This window comes from Rana temporaria, chromosome 7, assembly GCF_905171775.1.
Source record: "Rana temporaria chromosome 7, aRanTem1.1, whole genome shotgun sequence".
Classification (NCBI taxonomy): Eukaryota; Metazoa; Chordata; class Amphibia; order Anura; family Ranidae; genus Rana; species Rana temporaria.
Window position 1 is genome coordinate 102,573,616 of NC_053495.1, and position 23,291 is coordinate 102,596,906.

The 23,291-nt window shown below is 43.2% G+C and overlaps 1 protein-coding gene across 5 annotated transcripts in view; it reads left to right on the plus strand.

Moving 5' to 3' along the window:
- GLRX2 (glutaredoxin 2) overlaps window positions 1–18,822 on the plus strand; it is a 42,044-nt gene extending 23,222 nt beyond the window's left edge. For 3 of the 5 annotated variants that reach the window (XM_040359809.1, XM_040359808.1, XM_040359810.1), the window contains exons 4-6: window positions 4,737–4,800; window positions 4,961–5,137; window positions 18,538–18,822. In XM_040359809.1, coding sequence (XP_040215743.1) covers window positions 4,737–4,800; window positions 4,961–5,137; window positions 18,538–18,660 — 364 coding nt within the window. In that variant the 3' untranslated portion in view covers window positions 18,661–18,822. Of the gene's footprint in view, window positions 1–2,223; window positions 3,761–4,736; window positions 4,801–4,960; window positions 5,138–18,537 lie in introns of those variants that run through there. The other 2 variants (XM_040359807.1, XM_040359811.1) reach the window with 2 other exon arrangements.
- Window positions 18,823–23,291: the final 4,469 nt, after the last annotated feature.

Below are 23,291 nucleotides of genomic sequence, written 5' to 3' on the forward strand. Positions count from 1 at the left end.
TTTTATCCTAACACCCTAGAGAATAAAATGGCGATCGTTGCAATACTTTTTGTCACGCCGTATTTGCACTCTTACAAGCGCACTTTTTTGGGGAAAAAAAACTTTTTTTTAATTTAAAATAAGACAACAGTAAAGTTATCCCCATTTTTTTTTTATATTATGAAAGATAATGTTACGCCGAGTAAATTCATATCCAACATGTCGCGCTTCAAAATTGCGTCCGCTCGTGGAATGCAGTCAGACTTTTACCCTTTAAAATCTTCATAGGCGACGTTTAAAAAAATCTACAGGTTGCATGTTTTGAGTTACAGAGGAGGTCTAGGGCTAGAATTATTGCTCTCGCTCTACCAATCGCAGCGATACCGCACATGTGTGGTTTGAACACCGTTTACATATGCGGGCGCTGCTCACATATGTGTTCGCTTCTGCGCGCAAACTCGTTGGGACGGGGTGCGTTTTCTGGCTCCTAACTTTTTTAGCTGGCTCCTAGATTCCAAGCAAATTTGTCAAACCCTGGCTGGCAAGCCATTTGAACCTTTTAAAGGATATCTTTCTGAGATCTTACCTTTAAGACGTTATTCTTAGTCGCTATAACCTCAGCACGCAGGATTAGCGAATTGCATGCCCTGTCAGTAAGGGAACCTTATTTAGTTTTGCTTGAAGATAGGGTTGTGCTTAGAACAGATCCTAAGTTCTTACCAAAGGTAGCTTCAGTGGTTAATCGTTCACAGGATATTGTGCTACTTACTTTTTGTGCAAACCCTTCAGGGGAAAAATACTTTTTTTCACATGCTAGACGTAAGAAGGACTTTGTTATGTTACCTTGAAATAACAAAGTGCTTCAGACGTGCAGATTCTTTATTTGTTTTATTTGGGGGTAACAAAAAAGGGTACCAAGCATCAAAGGATACTTTGGCTAGATGGCTGAAGTTAGCTATTCGGGAGGCTTACTTACACGCAGACGAGATCCCACCAGAAGGGATCCGGGCTCACTCAACGAGAGCGCTGGCAGTCTCATGGGCAGAAAGAGCTGGTGCCACTCCGGAGCAAATCTGCAAAGCGGCGACGTGGTCAAGCTTTCGCACGTTTGTGCGCCATTACAGGTTGGACCTCACTTCTGCCAGTGATCAGGCATTCGGCAGGAAGGTCCTACAAGCTGTCATCCCGCCCTAAGGTGGTAAGTCTCTGTTATCCTCTCAAGGTGCTGTCCTGAAAGACGCTTTGGGAAAATTCAAGTTAGACTTACCGGTAACTTGTTTTCCAGAAGTCTTTTAGGACAGCAACGACCCGCCCTATTGGTTTTTGATGTGCCATGCTGTGACTAACGTATGTGTTTATGTGTTCCAGCCGGGGCCGGAGGTTTCTCTGTGACAACTGAATGTGCTGGGGAGTGGCCTCCATTTAAAGATTGGAAAAAGGTGTTTCCTAAGGATGAGGGAGGAGTCACTATCTCTCAATGTGCTGTCCTGAAAGACTTCTGGAAAACAAATTACCGGTAAGTCCAACTTGAATTTTTGCATGGAAATTTGGTGTTTTATATTGTAGGTCTGTAATTCTTAGGAATAACTTACTTAAAGCGGGGGTTCACCCTATTAAAAAAAAAAAAAAATTTTTTTTATTCTAGCATAAAATTCAGCATCGTAGCGCGAGCTACAGTATGCCGGTCTTACATTTTTTATCCCCGTACTCACTGACGATTCCGACTGCCCACGGGGAATGGGCGTTCCAATCCAGACGGAAAGTGATTGACGGCCGGCTCTGGCGCGCCACGCTTCTCCGGAAATAGCCGAAATAGGCTTGGCTCTTCACGGCGCCTGCGCATAGCCTGTGCGCAGGCGCCGTGAAGAGCCGAGACCTACTCCGGCTGTCTTCGGGGAGCGTGACGTGCCAGAGTCGGCCGTCAATCACCCTCCCTCTTGCTAGGAACGCCCATTCCCCGCGGCAGACGGAATCGTCTAGGTACGATTAAACTGTGAGTACGGGGATAAAAAATGTAAGACCGGCATACTGTAGCTCGCGCTACGATGCCGAATTGTATGCTGAAATGTTGTTCAGCAGGGTGAACCACCGCTTTTAAATCTGTCCAAACCAGAGTCTAGTAGACATCTCGGGTATGATAAAGTTTGAAATACAAAATCATAAATTATAATATAATAAATATCAAATAATATATTTTTTACTAAAATGTATTGAATAAAAATTACCAGTAATCAAAAACACTTTTTTTTTTTTTGGCCAAACATGGGTGCAATATTAGTAGTCATATTGCTTCAGCAAACGTCTCGGGTTTGTAAAATTGTAAAACGTGGTACAGCACAAAGTCCTACGTCACAATCAGGACAATAGAACCTGGTTTATTTTCTACATTTTTCTTCCAGTGTCATCACGCTTAGAACAACAAACCACACACATCCTTGTGGGTGCTGACTTATTTTCCATTGGTGGGATGTGGTCCATAAAGTGCCGACCAGTCAGGCGTTCCGGGTTCACAACGCCAGCAGCACGACGTCCAGATCTGTTTACAGTCGTTGGTGCTTGAGAAATATAAGTTCGGCAACTTTCCAAACAAAGTCCGCATGAACCACAGACTTGTCTGTTACACAATAGCCCTGATTCAGCAATGGCTCAATCAAAGTAAGAACTAAAGCGGTTGCCATTCCATAATTAGTGAATCAATTGTTGAATTTGCTTACTTTCCCGGTGTATAGGACCGAATTTCATATGTAACCGATGCTCAATTCAAATAGCATAAATGATTTTATGCCAAATCGTGCTCTCTTTGACGCCATATGCTGAGTCTTCCTTTGTAGGCCATTGGATTTTTGGCAATACTGATGTCTCTATCTGGTACATAGGTCTGCTGGAAATTTTTTCAGAATAATTTGATATACCTCCCAAAACTTTTTGAGTTTTGGAGCTGGATGAGAAGTCTCATCAAATTCTTCATTATTTGCAAAGTGCAAATATTTCATTATCAGAGAAAATTTGTATTCTGACATGACCGTGCCAAAAAAAGGAGTGGCTAGTAATTTGTTGGTTGACAAATACCACTTCTGCAGGGGTTTCCCCACCCCTCCCTGAAGAATTATTAGGCCCAGAAACTTCCAGATGTCCTCTTTGATTACTGGTTCCCACTTTCTGCTCCTTAAAAACCTCTGATGCGTAGCAGCTTGTTGCTCCTGGTACCGATTTGTCTCCGTAACAATTTTTTCAATAACCTCATCGGTCAAAAAGAGATGGAGGTATGCCAAGGGGTTGTCATCCTCAACATCCACTTTGATACCAGGTGCTCCTGTAAATGGGGGTGCTACGTGCTCTGTACCACAGTCAATCGAGCACCAAGTCTGCACATCACTGGGCACAGTCGCAGGATCATCGCTGAAATCGCTTTCTGTGTCTGATGACGAACTTCCCCACGAGTCGCTATCACTTCTGCAAGCGATTCTGTATCGCTGTCGCTGTTTTCCAGCAGGTCATATACCGGTTTTCAGGTGGAGGCATGCTTTTTTGATGCCATGGTCATTCTGCAGTTTCCAGACACAAAGTACAGTAAAACTTCAGGCAAGGGCACTGGGGGGCAAACTAAGGTCAATTTATTTTATTTAGTAATGTATCGGTGTATTTGTTTTATACTTTCTGAATTTGTCGCCCCCCCCTGCGACGCAACGCTCACAGGGAACGGAACCCAGGGCACAGTGCATCGTCCGAAGATTCAGCCGCTGTACACAACGGGAATACATCGCGGGATCCCGGGGACAAAGTAAGTAACCTCTTCCAGGATCCAGCAATGCAGCTCGTGGTTACCGCTAATGGCACTGAAATTCTACCCCGAGCCACACTCTGGAATACCGGCAGCAAGGTTAGTGGCATCCCAGTCTTAGTCTGTAGGGTTCAATATTGAGTTGGCCCACCCTTTGCAGCTATAACAGCTTCAACTCTTCTGGGAAGGCTGTCCTCAAGGTTTAGAATTGTGTCTATGGGAATGTTTGACCATTCTTCCGGAAGCGCATTTGTGAGGTCAGTCACTGATGTTGGAAGAGAAGTACTGGCTCACAGTCTCCACTCTAATTCATCCCAAAGGTGTTCCATTGGGTTAAGGTCAGGACTCTGTGCAGGCCAGTCAAGTTCCTCCACCCCAAACTTCTCATCCACATCAGTGCTGACCTCACAAATGCGTTTATGGAAGAATGGTTAAACATTCCAGAAGACACACTTCTTAACCTTGTGGACAGCCTTTCCAGAAGGGTTGAAGCTGTTATAGCTGCTGTTATAGCTGCAAAGGGTCGGCCAACTCAATATTGAACCCTACAGACCCATGAGAGGGCAAATGTTTCAGAGCTGGAGGTGTGCCTCTGTGTAAATCCAGGAAGTGAACAGGCAGCAGCTTCAGCTGCCCACAGTTAAAATGGCTGCAGCCAGACTCAGTGGAGGGAGATTTCTGCAGCATATTTGGCAAGTACAGAATCACAATATATATAAAATAATATGAAAAGTGGTTGGAGGGAAGCTTCAGAATGACAAAGATGTTTTTATTAAAACATTTATGTGAACAGACTGCAGTTCCTCTTTAAAATTGTCCAGTCACTTTACAATACTACGCTGTTGGGACTGAGTAGCATGGGAAAGGAGAATTTATAGTTCAAATAATGAATTCAAATAGAAAACAGGCAAATGTATAGCAGAAATATTTCATTTTCAAACTAAACAGTTAACAATGCTAAACAATTATTTTCCAGAATGGGGAACTATATCTCAAATGCCACAGATCAGCAAAATGGAAATGCTGTGAAGTTAATAGAGGTAAGGATTGTAGAGATCCCCTTTTTTTAATTGTTTTTATTTATATGTGCGTGTGCATATACAGTACACACACCCCAACTAGAAGGCAGCCTAGTTCTATTCATTAGCCTGCTTAGTAACATAATGATATGGAAAAAAAAATTGTTTTTTTTTATTTCAGGAGACCATCTCCAATAACTGCGTCGTAATTTTCTCTAAGACTTCCTGTCCATATTGCACAATGGCAAAAGAGGCATTTGATGACATAAGTGTTAGTTATAAGGCAATTGAATTGGATCAAATAGAGAATGGAAGCCATCTACAATCAGCACTTCATGGGATGACTGGAGCCAGAACAGTAAGTACTGCATTCACACCAACCCCTCAACATGTTCTCTAGGTTACAAACAGTGTTGTGTTTTTATATAGTGGAAACATAAAGGTTGCCGCAATGTAATTATTACTGCATAAAAAGCTCATAAGACAAGATTAGTAAAGGAAAATCAATGCCTCTACATATACATCATTAAAAGCTGAAGTTTTGTATTTTGTTTGGTATACAGCACCAAACCTATTACTTATGTGTAATAGTGTGTATCCCACTACCTGCAGGTGGCTGCTTTTTGGAGAAAAAAAAAATCATCCCAGCAGTATCTCCTTCACAGCTTCCAGATATTGCCCTGAGTGTCTGTGGATATTATTAGCGGCAGCTGCTACTGAGAAAGGTTGCACCACTCGCCTGCCCCCTTTTCCCTAGCCATTATTTATTGCCCTTACCTATTGTTGTTGCACTTTGCATCACATCCTATAAATGGAGGAGGAGCAGTTGAATGACAGTATCTCCCCTGCCCATTCACAGAAAGCAATGCATTGTGGGAATGTAACAGGAATGGCAGAAGGGGCAGAAACAGATGGGTGAGCAGTGCAACTATTCTCTGAAGCAGCAGCTGCTGTTACCCTCCGCAGTGCCGGAAGACAGACGCTCAGAGCAGTATCCTGTGACTGTGAAGGAGACATTGCAGAGATGATGTTTAGCAGAAGCAGACACCTGCACGTAATTGGATACACATCCTAAAGCCTCGTATCCACTATCCGAAAATCGGACGACAGATTGTCAGTTTTTTTTTGCATGCTAGTCGCATATGAAGAGTTTACTACAGTTAAGAAAATTCTCATATGACAGAATGAAAAAATCGGAAGTGATGGCATGTGTTTTAGTGTATTTCCTTTCTCACATTCCAGGACAGCTACTTGAGAGATGATTGACTCCGCCCTCTACAGAAAACCCAAATCAGATACAATTTAAAAGGCTCCTCCCTTTCCTCTGACCCTCAGTTGTTTTGTGTTTCCAGACCCTCCAGGAGCACCGACATGTTTTTTTGTTTTCTTAGGTCTGGTAACTGTAGTTGGTGGACGCCCCTTCTCTGGTATCATCCAGGACTAGTTGTGGCCAAGTCCTGGGTGATAGTCCTGTACTTTTTATCCAGAAGGGTTCCCTATATCTGAGGTTACTTGCCTACCTGGTGGTGTGAGTGGTGGCAACTCCCTTTTTGTTTTTTCCCCCCAGCTCTGGCTGTGTGGAACTGTGTCCTCGTGCTTTGCCGAGGTGTACCCAGATGACGTCGGAGGCCTTCAATTGACGCGACAAGACGAAGCCAGATTTAGAAGTCACGTGACGCATTTCCGGGCGCCGTTCGTTTGCTTAAAGGAAGCACCGCGTGATACACTGAGGATATGCTATCTGGGGGAACAGTCTGTTGAACACCGGACAGGCGCATTTAGGACAATAGCAGCCTATCTCTCTGGCCGATCCCTGCTTGCCTGATGGCGCTTGAGGACAGTACTGAGGATGGAGCACCCGCTCGGATTGAACCAGCGGCAGCATCCGGGTCCCATACTGCCCCCAAGGTAAGCCCTTGTCTGTGGATAGCTTCTACAGCAGGGGACTTTTTTGTATGGACCTTTTTTTTGTTTATGGTTCTTTATGCTTTTTTTCTAGGCCAAACCAGTGAAAAATAAATGTGGGAACTGTAGGGTCAGGCTTTCTGATAGTTATTAGAAACTATTTTGTAAGGATTGTATTCCATCCAGAGCTAGTTCAGAGACTTCCTCTTTTAAAGAGTTAATGTCTTTTATGAAGGAGGTAGTGGCCTTCTTTCGGTCGTTTAATGACAGGGTAGCTGGACTAGGACCTTCCTTGTCTAGATCCGTAGCTCAAGAGCCTTCGGCCTCGGCTAGATCCCTTCCTCCATTAGTGTCTGAGACCATTCGTTCATGCAATGCTTCTGATCTAGAAGAAGGTGAGAATCCGGGTTCTTCATCTGATGAGGAGTCTGCATCAGAGGAAGATATGGGTAGCTCTAAGTATCTTTTCCCGATCAAAGATATTGACGAACTATTAAAGTCAACATATACCTCCGAGCAGATTGAAATGCCACAGCAAGCCCAATCTGTACAGGATAGGATGTATAGGGGTCTACAGGGGCGGAAGTCGAGATCTTTTCCGGTACACCAGTCATTTAAGGACATGATTCTGAGTGAAAAGAACCTGAAAAAAGGTTGTTCCAGTCTAGAGGGCAAAAAAGGTTTCCTTTTCAGTCTGAGTTCGAGGAGGTTTTCTTCAGGTCTCCTAGATTAGATGCCCCTATGTCGCAGGTGTCCAAGAGGTCAGATGTTTATTTTGAGGACTCTGGGGGCCTTAGGGATCAAATAGACAAAGACCAACTCGTTGCTACGTAAGGCCTGGGATGAGTGAGTGAGAAACTTATATAGCGCAACACATGCGAACTGAATCACCTCTGGGTTCAGCGTCTGGATGATCTTCTTTCATCTGACACCCCCAAAGAGATTAGGGAGTCTCTCCCACTCGTTGCTAAGTCAGTGGCCTTTTTAGCTGATGCAGCAGCAGATTCCGTAAAAGCTGCAGCCAGGTCTTCAGCTCTCATTAATTCAGCTGGGTGGGCTATCTGGCTTAAGTCTTAGGAGGGTGACCTTACCTCCAAGAATAAACTCTGCGGCATACCCTTAGAAGGCAAGCTCTTATTCGGTTCCTCCTTAGTGGAGGTCCTAGCTCATTCCTCTGAGAAGAGTAAACGGTTCCCTTCTTCCCAAAGAAATACGCCCCAGAATAAGAGGCCTTTTTGCTGTTTTCAAAACAAGGTTCATTTTAAAACCAACAGGCAAAGAAAAAGTGGTCTTTTAACAAAGACAAGCACAAAGGGGGGATTCTCTTTGCTCCTTCAGCCCCTTCCAAAAATCCCCAGTGACGCCAGAATAGGGGTAGGGGGAAGTTTGTCCCATTTCGTCAAAGAATGGGCAGAGATTTTCGACAATTCCTTTATTCTTCAAACATTGGAAAGGGGTTACAGGTTGGAATTCAAAAGTCTTTTGAATTCCCCCCCCCCCCCCCCCCCCCAGAGATTTTTTCTTACCCATATGCCAAGAGACTAAGGGAGATGGCAAGCCATGATCAATCAAATTTCTGTGTGGGAAACAGAGGGATTTATTTCTCTTGTTCTGGAGATTCAAAAATTCCGGGGATTTTATACCCACGTCTTTCAGGTCAAGAAAGCTACCAGCGGCTTTCGTATGGTCATCAATTTAAACGTCCTGAAAAATTTCATAGTCTACAGACATTTCCAGATGGAAAATATTTATTCTGTAAGAAATCTGTTGTTTCCAGGGGTCTTCATGACGACTCTGGATCTCCAGTCACCAAAGGTTCCTCAGATTTGCTGTTCTAATGGAAAACAGGCCATGTCATTGGCAGTTCAATGCCCTTACTTTTGGTCTCTCGGCAGCACCCAGAATTTTTATGAAGATCATGGCCGAAGTCATGGCCTTTTTTCGGATACAGAGTGTATCGATCATCCCATATCTAGGTGATTTTTTGATCTTTGCTCGAGACAAAGAGTCCCTTGTTCAGGATCTGCAGTTGGTTTTATGTACCTTTCAGAAATTGGGGTGGAAAAACAACCAGTGGAAGTCTTGCATTGTGCCCTCCCAGAGCATACTTTTCCTAGGTTATCTTATAGACTCTGTTGTCCAAAAGATTTTTCTTCCCGAAGAGAAGATTTTGAAAATTCTTCTCTCCGCGCAGGCCTTCAAGCTGCTCCTGCAGACCTCCCTTCGGCGGATCATGCAGTTATTAGTAGACACACAGACAGAATTCTCACCGCTCCAGGTGAGCCTCGTGATGATCAGGGGTTGTTGAACCACCAGGGTGCTGGCAATGCGGTAATAGCAAAAAAACAAAAGAACAAAAGCTGGACAGCCGCACTCCAAAATTTTCTTTAAAAGAGATGTCTTTATTTTCAACTGTGCATACAGTCACTGCAAACCCACAAAAATCAGTATGGCCAACGTTTCGCACTGGCGTCAGTGCTTAGTCATGGCTAGCAAGGTTCACACTACAAATGAAATATATACACAAAACATACAATCATGTGATGAAAAGCCCTGCCTACAGCAGGGAGGAATCAATTAAGTTAATCAAGCAGTAAATCAAACGGCACTTTAAACAGCTGAAATATGGGTTAAACCTCCCTCAAGTGTGTCCCTTTGTAAAAAAGGGAGAAAGCGTGAAAAACACATATTGATTTGTGAAAAACCTGTGTATAAATGAAAATCAAAATGAAATGACAATGAAGATAAACAAATATATAAAAATAGAAATACCCATAAAATTACTTATAAAGTTTCTCAAAATCAGACCACAACATATATGTATAGGTATAGTCTCACTTAAAAAATAAGAAATAATTATAATAATAAAAAAATTCTCTATTATGTGTATACATGTACATATATATATATATATGTACATGTATACACATAATAGAGAATTTTTTTATTATTATAATTATTTCTTATTTTTTAAGTGAGACTATACCTATACATATATGTTGTGGTCTGATTTTGAGAAACTTTATAAGTAATTTTATGGGTATTTCTATTTTTATATATTTGTTTATCTTCATTGTCATTTCATTTTGATTTTCATTTATACACAGGTTTTTCACAAATCAATATGTGTTTTTCACGCTTTCTCCCTTTTTTACAAAGGGACACACTTGAGGGAGGTTTAACCCATATTTCAGCTGTTTAAAGTGCCGTTTGATTTACTGCTTGATTAACTTAATTGATTCCTCCCTGCTGTAGGCAGGGCTTTTCATCACATGATTGTATGTTTTGTGTATATATTTCATTTGTAGTGTGAACCTTGCTAGCCATGACTAAGCACTGACGCCAGTGCGAAACGTTGGCCATACTGATTTTTGTGGGTTTGCAGTGACTGTATGCACAGTTGAAAATAAAGACATCTCTTTTAAAGAAAATTTTGGAGTGCGGCTGTCCAGCTTTTGTTCTTTTGTTTTTTTGCTATGCAGTTATTAGTGTTGATGACTGCGGCCATCCCAGGGGTGCCTTGGGCCCAATTACAATCCAGACCCCTTCAGGCATTTCTTTTACTCCATTGGGATTGCAGGAAAAAATTCTCTAGATCAGCTGGTGCAGCTGCCAAGAGAGGATTTTCTCAATCTCTCCTGGTGGGAGCAGCGGGAACACCTGCATGGAGGGAAGAACTGGGCACAACATGCTCTGGTAAAAATTACCACAGATGCCAGTCTGTGGGGCTGGGATGCGCACTCTCAGAACTGGCAGGCCCAGGGAGCCTGGTTGCCAGAGGAGGCAGGCCACTCCTCAAATTTCAGGGAACTACTAGCTGTGGGGAAAGCTCTTATGTCTCTGAAAGGGAGGGCCTATTTATTTTCTCAGACAATGCCACAACTGTGACATACCTGAACAAGCAAGGGGGCACTCGTTCAAAGTTGCTTCTAACGTTAACACAGCAGATTCTGTCCTGGGCAGAGATCAATGTCACTTCAGTCAGGGCAGTCCACATCAAGGGGCCAGAGAATGCGCTGGCGGGCGATCTGAGCAGGGTGAGCATCAGTTCCAGTGGTTGGGAACTTCATCAGGGCACGTAACGGGAGGTTATGCTAAGAAGGGGGCTTCCCACAGTGGATATTTTTGCCTCCAGTCTCAACAGAAAACTGCCGGCATTCTTCTCACTGGAGAGAGAGACAGTGTCAGGACCTGGGCTTGAACCTGGGACCTCTTCTGTGTCTCTTCCCACTGAGCTATCTGGGATGCTGGACAGCTCCCTGCCTGATCTATTGGACAATCCTATCTGATCCAGTGGACAACCCTGCCTTGTGTCTTGATTGCTGTTAAACCTTGAACTCCTTGCTCCTCCCATGAACTTCCTATAAAAGCCTTGTCTCAACACTTCCTCTTTGCCAGGTTATTGTGCCTTCTCAGCCAGTGCCTTGCTCTTGACTTCTCTGCTGCCATCTGTATTTTGCTACCACTCGTGATTTACCCATGGCTTGTTCCTTGACTACTCTACTGCCTGATCCCAACCTGCAACTACTCATTACCGACCTTTTGGCTTGTTTACTGACCACAGTGCTGTTTAACCCTCATCTTCTCATCTGCTACTGTACCCCGGCTTGCTCTCACACTGGTGGGGCAAACCTGAGGACTGCAACCTGGTACTAGCACGCAACTAAATCCATCTCCACCAGAGTGACTGCCTGTGTGTATATATATATATTTATATGCTGCTGGTCGGTGGTAGTCCTGCAACTGCTATAGCTACTGGTCTTCAAGCCCGACGCCTGATCATGACAGATGGAGTTCTCGAGGAGGGATGCTCTCTCCTTCCCATGGGATTTCACTCTGGCCTACGACTTCCCTTTTCCCCTTTTGCCTCTAGTAGTTCGGAAAATTATTCAGGACTGGGCAGAAGTGGTTCTGATTGCCTCATGGTGGCCCAGGAGGAGTTGGTTTTCCTCTCTGAAGGCCCTCTCTGTAGATCCTCCCTGGCCCCTACCAGATCGGAAAAGATCTACTCTATCAGGGACCAGTGTTGCATCCAAACCTTTGGACCTTCCATTTGACGGCCTGGAGGCTGGGCGGCGCATCCTGCAGTTGAGGTGGTGTTTAGAGAGGGTTATTAAAACTATCCTGGACAACCGTAAGTCTCGAAGGATCTATGTGAAAGTTTGAAAAACTTTTATTTCCTGGCAAAGGAAATCTGGTTTAGATTCTTTCTCCACTCTCTGTATATTGGACTTTTTGCAGAGGGAAATAGAAAAAGGACTCTGTCAGCACCCTTAGGGTTCAGGTTCTTGCCCTATCTTTGCAGAAAGGAGACTAGCGGAAGATCCTTTAGTCAGAAGGTCCCCTTCAGCTAGATCTAGACATGCATCCAAGGTCGTCAAACATGTTCCTCCCTGGGATCTGTCATTGGTATTAAATGCTCTAACAAGGGCTCCTTTTGAGCCTTTGCATGAGGCTTCCCTGAAATGAATTTCTTTGAAGATTTCTTTCCTTTTTTAGCTATTGCGTCAGGGAGAATTTTTTCTGATTTAGCCTCTTTCCTGTAAAGACCCCTTCCTGAGGATTCTAGAGGACAGGGTAGTGATTAGGCCTGATCCTTTCTATTTGCCCAAAGTATCTTCGAACTTAGTCCTTCCTAGATTCTGTACCTCTCCCAAGAATGCAGAGGAGGAAAGTTTTAGTCTTTTAGACGTGAAGAGATGTCTTCTGCTTTTAACTAGAAAAATTCAGTGGTTTTAGGAGTTACTCCCAACTGTTGGTTTTGTTCAGTGGTCCCAAGAAGGGTTCCAAAGCGTCTAAAAGTTCTATTGCTAGGTGGATTAGGGAAGCCAGTTGTGAAGCGTACAAAGCATCAGGTCATACCCCTCCTTCTAGAATTAGGGCTAATTCAACGAGATCCATGACCACGTCATGGGCAGAAAGAGCGGGGACATCATGGGAAGAAATTTCAAAAGCTGCCGTCTGGTCCTCCTCTCATGTATTTGTCAAACATTATAGCATTCAGATGCTTTCCAGCCAGGACCTCTCTTTTGGTAGCAAAGTGCTTCAGGCTGTTGTCCCTCCCTAAGGTATAGAATCTTGCTTATCCTCTCAAGTAGCTGTCCTGAAAGGTGAGAGGGGAAAACCCCCGTTAGACTTGCCAGCAACGGTATTTCCAGGAACCTTCCAGGACAGCGTCTATATTCCCACCCTATTCTGTTTTTTCACTGATCGACCTTGTTTACCTGGTGGTGGTGTTTTTATGAGTTGCTGTGTGTGTGTTTTTTTTTTTTCTCTGCCAGGTGCACTTTTGGTGGAGGTTTACTTGATCTTCTAACAACTGAGGGTCAGAGGAAAGGGAGGGGCCTTTTAAAGTGTATCTGATTTGTGTTTGCTGTAGAGGGCAAAGCCAATCATCTCAAGTAGCTGTCCTGGAAGGTTCCTGGAAATACCGTTACCGGTAAGTCTAACGGAGGTTTTCAAATGTGTATTTTTTAGAACGACAACTGTACTAAATAAATGAAAATCATGCAATCTATTATCGTACGAGAAACATTTTCATGCTTGTCAAATCGGATAAGATCAGATGAACTGTCGTGATCAGCTCTCAAAGAGGTGTGCTAACAATTCGATAATCGTACAATCGGTTCGAAGCAGTATTTTTCGTACGATTTTCGGATCTTGTGTCGAGCCTTTACACATACTTAATGTTTTTGGTGCTGTAACCTGACAAGGGGGTCCTGCGTGGCTCCGAAATGTTGCACTACACTTTGTGATATGATCTTTCTTGAATAAAAAAAAACTTTGGACGAAATTGATGATCCTTGATGTGCTGGCGAATATCTAAAGCACCCAGCAGCCTAAAGAGCTTATTCCAGGAACGTGTACGATGGTAATCTGGACACCCTCCCCCCAAATGAGGGAATACATATTATACACAGCAGTGTATCCAAGTGACCAGTCAGGGTCAAACACAAAAAGTTTACCTCTAGTACTGAATATCAAATGGGAACTTTTTTTTCTCAAAGTTCTTAGCTCTTTCAGAGGCTGATTGATTCATAAATTGGGAACATCATTGCCATAGTATGTTTATGTACAGATACAACTACTCGTTTCATTCACTTTAGAGAAACTATTCGTTTCCTCTTTCATATCATATATTTTATGTTCCTATTGTGAAATGCAGATTTACACTATTTTAGAACTGTTCAAAACCTGTGTTAGTGTTGATATATCATCTAGCAAGGCTCATGTTCCTACACCAGTCTGTTTATCGCTATAGTCCCTCCCTTAACTTAAGTTCAGTTTACCAAGTCTGCTAGCCTAGCCTTAAATTTTCAAATGTTTCCCCCAGGGAGTATTTCAAGCATTGTGTGTGGTTATTGACCCATAAATGATAACAAATCCTATTTTCTATTTGGCATAGTACATGAGTGCCAAAGTAAGCATGAACACGGAATGCACACTAAGCACCATCACTCACATCATCAAACACATGGTGCTTGGTTCTAGGTAAATTCAGGGTATGAGAACCCAGTCGAAAAGTGTCTATTTGTGTGAAACAAGTGTGTGGCAACACAGAGTACAAGTACCCTTTCTTTTTTTTTTTTTCTTTAGGACAAGTCAGACTTGAAACTGATATACAAATGAATTGATTAGGATATAATGGGGCTCTGTAATTGATGCGTCTAGATAAACATGCTTAAAGCGAAGCTGCACCCAAAAAGGGAAGTTCCGCTTTAACGCCAAGCCCCCCTCCTCTTCACCAAATGGCACTTTTTAGGGGGGGGGTGGACCCTAGGTGATCTGAGTGGTAGTAGTTCTCTCCCCTTCCCTCAGTCTTCTGGGACACGTCACAGGTCCCAGAGGACTGGAGGATCATTCACAATGGACAGCTCACATTCACAGTAGACACCCAGCTGTGAAGCTGCAGGCTATCAGTCAGGTGCCCACAGTTAAGATTCCCAGGGACAGAATACAGAGGAAGGAACAGCTCGAGTGAGCACATTGCTGGATCCTGGGTCAGGAGATCGTCTGTTAAGTCAACAGCTATAGTTTTTGTAGCTGCTGAATTTTACATAACACAAAAATGACTGGAGCTCCTCTTTAATCGCCCAAAGCACTACTAGGACATGGGTTTTGTTGATTAAGGCCTCGTACACACGATAGGTTAAACAGAGGACAACGGTCTGATGGACCGTTTTCATCGGTCAAAACCGATTGTGTGTGGGCCCCATGGCTTTTTTTTAACCGATGGTTAAATAACCTAACTTGCTTGAAATTTAACCAATGGATTCTTAACCGATGGGGAAAAAAACGATCGTTAGTAGGCACAACCATCGGTTAAAAATCCACGCATGCTCAGAATCAAGTCGACGCATGCTTGTAAGCATTGAACTTCATTTTTTTCAGCACGTCGTTGTGTTTTACGTCACCGCGTTCTGACACGATTGTTTTTTTAACCAATGGTGTGTAGACGCGACGGACCATCAGTCAGCTTCATCGGTTAACCGATGAAATTGGTCCATTCTCATCGGATGCACTGATCGTGTGTACGCGGCTTAAGTGTAGTTGCTTTTGTGTTTTTAAATGATTTTTATAAAAAGAAATTACAGATAAGAAAAAAAAAAGCTTACATACTTTGCAAAACACTTTGCAAATAGTTCATAAAACTACAAAACAATCTCAAAGTACATAAAAAAAATACATAATGGGTACACGAATGGATCTATCCTCTAACATGCAGTTAAGTACAAAAATAATTATGAATCTATACCGCAGCATATACTCTTAATTCTCCTGGGTCATTCAAATAACAAAAGGGGGGGAGGGAATAAGAGAGGCATAGTAGCAGGCCCGTTCCCCTTTCCCTCCCCAGATGGGGAAAACATTTTTTTTTTATATAAATATATTGGACAAAGTTACTCCAATATAGACAAATCTGTGTCTCCTCTGAGGCCTTGTACACACGAGAGGATTTCCGCTGGAAACGGTCCGCCTGGCGGATTTTGATCTGATGGCTGTACACACCATCAGATCAAAATCCCAGCGGAATACATCCGCGGTGACGTGGCCGCGCCGTCGCCGCGCCGATGACGTGCGCGACCCTGGAACGTAAATACTTCCACGCATGCGTCGAATCATTACGACGCATGCGAGGGATGGGATCGGACGGACTTATCCGGTGAGTCTGTACAGACGACCGGATAAGTCCGGCGGACAGGATTCCAGCGGATAGATTTCTTAGCATGCTAAGAAATGTTTATCCGCTGAAAATCCGTCGGCTGGATTTTTATCCGTCTGAAAATGTCCGCTAGGCCGTACACACGACCGGATCTATCTGCTGGAACTGATCCATGGATCAATCCCAGCGGATCGATCCGGTCGTGTGTACGGGGCCTTACATGTGCCTTTTTATCTTTAATTTCGAGGGGAGGAGATTCTCATCTCTCTATCTCCATTACTATCGTCTTTCAATTTTTTTTTTTCGCAAAGAGGAGAGGGGTAGGGGAATCATATTCCTTCCTCCTTCATGGGAAGGGAGGTATGGGTGGAGAACGTCCGGGGGCAGGCCCCTAAGTACTCCCTCCATCCCCCATAATTCCCAGATTAATCGGGCACTGTTTTAAATTCTAACCATTTTTTCCAAGTATTTCTATATCCCTTTGGCAACATATTAGTTCTTCCATTATCCTCATTCTATCTATTTCTCTAAGCCAATCCTTTATCATTGGTGTTTTGTTTGTATTCCAATGTTTCAGGATTAGTGCTTTCACTGTATTCAGCAGAAATGGAGTGAGTGCTGGTCGATACTTCTTACTAGAGCCCCCAATCACATGGAACAAACATTTCCAGGAATCTAATTCTATTTATGTCCAATACTTCCACCCAATATGGCTGGATCATACTACACTGCCACCATAAATGGGCATGGGTTCCTTCCTTCCCACATTCCCTCTGACATAAAGGTGATAGCTCATGGTTCATTTAATGCATTTTAGATGGAACATAGTACCACTTCGTCAATAATTTATCATTTATTTATTTAATCCTTGTGTCCATTGAGGTGGAGTGGACATAGTCCATAACCTTTCCCTTCAACGTCTCCAGTACTAATTGGTTCAGTTCTGTTTCCCACCTCTCCAAGGGGCACATCAACCCATCGTCCATAGAGGTTATTAACATCCTATATATTCTGGAGATCCCCTGTTTGTTTGTCCCCCCTTGGTCAACTAATCTTTCCCAAGGATTTAACTTGCTAGCCCAGCGAAGGGGTTTTGGAAGGGACTCTATGAAGTGTTGGAGCTGTCTATATCTCCACCCATCCCAGGGTGTTATAAGGTGAAAATAATTAATTCCCATCAAGGGATCAGGGGGCTATTATATTGCCCTGTCTTACCCTTGAGTACCATATCCCATGCTCTTAATGTTTTAATTGTAATTGGGGCCATTTCTCTAGGGAGACCTCTATATTCTCTTGGAATCCAGATAATCTGGCCTAGGGAAACTTTACTCATATTGTCTTCCAGTGATACCCATTTCTTATGTGCAACATTATGAACCCAATCTATAATTCTCTTCAATACTGCTGCTACATGGTATTTCTGAATATCTGGGAGGAGCACCTCCCCCTATTATCTTTAGATCTACTCATTATCTTATAGGAAATGCAGCTTCCTCTTCTATGCCATACACATTTCTGCAGTAGGGATCTTATAATTTTAAAATAAGCCCCTGGGATATTAATCAGAAGGCTTTGAAAGATATATAGGGCTTTCAGGAGTATCATTCTTTTTAATTAAACGTATCCTACCCAGCCATGACAATCTATGTGCTGGATATCCTTTCAGGTCTTGTCTAATTTTGTTCAAAAGAGGTAGATAGTTATCCTGGTATAGATCTGCTGTTAGTGCTGATAGAAATACTCCTAAATACTTTAGTCCTTTTTCCTTCCACACAAAGGGGAAAGGAGCTCTAAGTTCTCTTCTCTCATTTGGGGGGACACAAACATTTAGTATATCCATTTTCTCCATATTAAACTTAAGGTTCGAAACCCCCCGTATTCACCCAATTCTTCCAGGATCTTTGGAAGTGATTGACTGGGGTTCGTTATATATAGCATAATATCGTCTGCAAGCGCAGATATTGTGTGCTCTTGCCCAGAGACCTCTATATCTTCGATTTCATAATTCGCTCTTATGGAAGCTAGGAAGGGTTCTAAGTAAAATACAAAAAGTAGGGGAGAGAGTGGGCATCCCTGACACGTCCCATTATAGAGCCTAAATGTCTCTGACAGAGTTTCATTCACCTGAATTTGGGTCGTGGGGTTGGAATATAAAGTCTCTATCCACCTAAGCATTCGTGGACCAAGGCCAAATTCATATAGTGTCTGCAACATATATTCCCAATCTACCCTATCAAAGGCCTTTTCGGCATTGCTGATAGGAAAAGAGCAGATTTCTTTCCTTTTTTTTTTTTGCTTTATGCATTAAAAGGGTTGTCCTTAATATATTATCCCTTACTTCCCTGCCAGGAATGAAGCCTGCCTGCCTGAAGTGTAGTTGCTTTTGAATACTCTCATTTCTGTTAATACATAGGGGTTTACTGTTCTAATGAAATGGGAGAAATCTGAGAAATATTGGTGCTGCCATTGTTCAATCCCCTTCAGTTGTTGCTAGGTCCAGTTCTGTCAAGCCTATTTTTTCTTTTGCTCCAGTTTTCATAACTCAACCTGAAAGGCCTTCTATGCTTTTCAGCCATATAGAGACGTTTTGCTTTATTTTAATGCAAAATTAGATCCAAAACATGCTTAGGCTTGGTCTCAGTTGTTAAAGATAGATATACTTAAATAACAAGCTCTCTTTTTGTCTGCAGGTACCAAGGGTTTTTGTCAATGGAACCTGTATAGGAGGTGGGACTGAAACCAGGAAACTAAATCAAGAGGGAAAGTTACTTCAACTTGTCCAACAATGTAACCTCACAGCTACGCAGAGTTGACCACAAAGATGTACATCATCATTATTATTATACTAGTATGCATGGTTATAACTGATTTTTTATTTGTTTTTGCCTTAAATTACTTTACAAGGGCTTGTTTACAGCCTAAGTACTATGTTGACTTTTAGTCCCTCGTGTGCTTACTAAAATTTATTTAAAGGAGTTGTTAGACATGATTGTTTGCTATGGTACAATGAGAACTCTAAGGTGAAAGCTACACAATTACAGTGGAACCTTGGTTAACGAGCATAATCGGTTCCAGGAGAATGCTCGTAATCCAAAGTACTCGCATATCAAAGCAAGTTTCCCCATTGAAGTCAAAAGCCTTTTCGAGGTTTGCCAAGGTCAGCCGAACTGTCCTCGGGCCTTTCCGGAACGTTTCCGATCAGCTCCGGCGCCCTCCCACCTGGGCCAAACGCGGTACTGCACACCGCTTTGGCCTAAATCCTGCTCATATTGCGAGACAACAATCTCAAACAGAGTTAGGATTATAGGAAATACAGTGTTCGTATTGCGAAACGCTTGTTAACTGCGTTACTCGCAATCCGAGGTTCCACTGTACGTATCCCCTTCATTAATTGTACAATTAAGTAGCACTGCAGTTGTGCATGATTGCAGAATACATACTACTCTTTCCCCTGCACTTTAGAGATTCCATTTTTCCCATGCCCAAGCTATCAGTCATGGGTAATTTTTGGTATGCAACTGGGACATAACCTTTTAAAAGGGTATATACAATAAGAGTTAACACTTCCATAAATCTAATGTCCAAATATATGTTAATATGATGGTAGGGTTTTGCCCTCCGTATGCAAATTATTTGAGGATCTGTAACTAAAATGTTTAAAATTCACTGGCATGCTGCAGGACCAGAAAATACAGGGTTTTAGAGAAGATTGTGCACAGTTTTCCAGATATTGGGGTCCTCCTGTGCAACTTGGAGACCCATCCTGTTTTTATACAAAGGTGCCATGGGAATATTACTACTTTCCTTTAATGTTGTTTAGCCGCTAATTTTTAAAGACCCCTTAATGATTGAAATGGTGCCAACCTATTGGCATGGAGCAAATGTGGTACCAATTTACAAAAAAGGATCAGAATGTATGTCAGAAAACTGCAGATCAGCTTAACATTAACAGTATGTAAGGTATTTGAGGGAATGGTAAGGAAAATCTGTCTGCAATAAAGATATCATTAGCGACAAACAGCATGGATTTCTTGTCAAAACAACCTGTTCTCTTTCTATGATGAAGTAAGTGAGAAATCAGATGATGAATGTCCAGTGGGCGTAGTTTACCTAGCTTTTGCTAATACATTTGTTACTGTACCTCATAAATGAGCTATAAATAAGGTTGGATGGTGTTGATGGAATTGTATCTACGCGGATAGAAAACTGGTTACAAGAGTGGGTCCAGAGTGTAGTGAGAAATTACCCATTCTCTGAATGATTAAAAGTTGTGAATGGTGTGCCCCAGTGTTCTACCTTGGGCCCGAAGCTGTTCAATGTGTTTATGAATGATATAGAGGTTGGAATTAAAAGCTTAAGTTCCGTGTTTGTTGATGAGGTAGGGAAATCAGGTCGGCACAGGATGTAGCATTATTACAGTCCCCCTTGACAAAATAGGGGGTTGTACAGCTACATGGCTGATGAGGTTCAAAATTGAGAAAATTTAAAGTTAAGCACATGAGTGCCAAAAATAAATAAATACAAAATAGACATTCGGTGGAGTCCCCTGGAAGAATCCATGATGGAAAAGGATCTGGGATTGCATGTAGATCACAAGACTTGGCAATAACTTAATGTCAAGCCACAGCTAACAAAGCTAGCAAAGAGAAAACGTCACAGAGATAAATCAATAATTCTACCCCTTCAAAAAACACTGGTTTAAGCCTCATCTTGAATATGAGGTTCAGTTTTGGTCACCAGTCCTCAGGAAAGTCCTCAAGAAAGTGGTTTTGGAATTAGAGTTCAGAGACAAAAATTTATTAAAGAATATGTAAACCCAACATTTCATATTCCTGATGTAGTGGGTGGTTGCTACGAGTTACTACATCCACACATTTCACCCTCCTGCCCAGACACACTCCTTTAGTCAATGAACAGTCTCTTGCTTGTTTTATTTGTTATTTTATTAGGGGATTGAACTTGGTTGGGGAAGGGATATGGGATGCCCACAGAAAGAGATGAATAGCTGAAATGTTATAGCAATAGACGCGTTACACTTTTTCAGATAGGATATAGAAATGAATGCATCACACTCTTGAGGTAGGACAAGATGATTGACACTAAACTTGACAGACTTTTACCTCGGAACTCCTCTTCCTCCTGTACACAGCCTGACAAACTTTTACCTCAAAACATCTCCTCCTGTCGCAGTCTTAGTATTTCTGTCACGCCATCAAATATGACTAGGCCTCACTCTGAATAAGTCCCAGTTTAAGTAGAATATGAAAGCGTTGAAGGCTGGGGCCTGCAGTAACCCTCATGGCAGTAACTGGTTTTCTTTCTCGTACACCACAGGACACAGAGCCCTAGTCATAATATAATGGGTTAAGGGTCACCAGCACAACCAATTGAAGACAGTTCCCCTCCATATAACCCCTCCTATCAGGGAAGCACCTCACCAGTGTCTAAAAGTGTTGGACGCGTGTAGGATGTAAAGGAAAGCTCTGCCAAAGAGACCCTCTGGGGGTAAAGGGAGCTATTTTGGATCCATCCAAGACGCCAAATAATTACGCTGAAATTGGATGGGATCCGGGCCTCATGCACAAGGCGTCTCCTGTAATGTCTCTGTTCAGAGGACTGGGCTCTAGGGTCCAGCACTTTCGCTATATACGCAAAAAATTCTTGTAAGAGTCTTTTACATGCCCCAGGGGATAGGTCTCCTTTAAATAGGAACCCATATCCCTGAAGGTTGGCACACAAAGCCCGCCGAGATGGGTGAAGATTGGTACTGTCTGAATTTTTTTAGCAGAAAAACCTGCGGCGGGGATAAAGGTAAGAGGAAAAGGAATCCTAAGAACAATCTTAAGGACCTTTTCAATTGTGAGTAGGGTGCCTTATCTTTTTTGGCCACTAGAGGGAGTAAAGAGCTGAGTTTTTACTTACCACACTCTATACAGTGTCAGATCCACAGGACAAGCACACTTCCTCCGCTGCAGAGCTCTGCATAAGGACGGCCACCACTTCTCTCCTCCAAACGCTGGGAAAGGAGTCCAGCATAGCCCGTATAAGCAGGGGGAGGCTCCCCCTTGTCCCAGGACAGCCGCCATATTGCCCTAGGTCGCGCGTGCGCTTTATCGGCGGTGGGGGCGGAGGAGGAGGGCGGATTACAAGTGTGCGCGCGGGCACAGGCACACCGATTTTAAAGATGGCGCTCAAACAGGAGCCATAAAAGGATCTCGGAGGCCGTCAGCTCTTCCTTTGGCACACAGCAGCATTCAGGGGGCACGTAAGCTCTATGTGGTTGGTGGGGCACTACCAAAAGATAAACACACAGTTTCATGCTAGAGAGTAGGTGTAAGCTGCATACTTAATGTAGATTGCTAAACTGAGCACAGTAGTATATGCATTTTGGTACCTCGGCTTGTTGCTTGGTAATATGTCTTCCCTTAGAAGAAATTCAGGGACTAAGAAAGACAAGCAAGCACCGCCGCCTGAGACAGGGGGCTCTAGCCGAGCCTGCTTGGGACCTTCCTCCCCTGTGAATTTTGACATACCTATACAGGAGGAGCCATTGCCACTATCAGGAGTAACAGTTTCTCCAGTGGCACCTGGGCCTGCATATGTCACTGAGGACACTTTTACCGCAGCCCTGGAAAAATTAGAAGGTAAGATCGCTACGATAATCGCAAAGTCCTCGCAAAAGGACAAAAAGCGAAGCAAATCTCCTTCGGTGGTTTTAGATCTTCTTTCAGAAAAATCTGAAGAGAAGGATGAGGTAACACCTACAGAGGACAGGATTTAGGAGCCGGATGGATCAGGGATATCAGAGGAACCCTTCTCTGCTTCCCAGATGCTAAGGTCACAGGTACAGAAACAGTTCATACTGCATTCAGGTTGCCCTCTTCGGAGTTAACTTAATCACCTGTCTCCTCCCTGGGCTCATTAAAATCCCTGCAGGGTGCTTGCTCTTTTCCGGTTCATCCGTTATTAAAGAAGTTAATCTATGCAGACTGGCTACATCCAGACAAGGCACCCGCAGTCAGGGCGCTCAGAAGGAGGTGAATCGGATTTTGACATGGGCAGAAGAACATGTTCCCTGTCTCTCTGCAATCTTCATTCCAGGGGTAAAAAAACGGCAAGCGGACTATCTGAGTAGGAGTAGTAGCCAGCAGCTGTCACCAGGAGAGTGGTCTCTCCACTGTGAGATCTTTCAGGCCATACGCCAGAGATGGGGGACCCCGGATGTAGACCTGCTAGCTTCCAGGTTCAACAGGAAGTTGGACAACTTTGTGTCCAGGAAAAGAGATCCTCTGGGCTATGGATCGGATGCTTTAATAATTCAGTGGAATCAGTTCTCACTGATCTATGTGTTTCCTCCGATCACTCTCTTACAAGGGCTACTTTGCAGGATCAAGAAGAAAATAATTCCTGTAATCTTAGTGGCCCCAAATTGGCCCAGAAGACC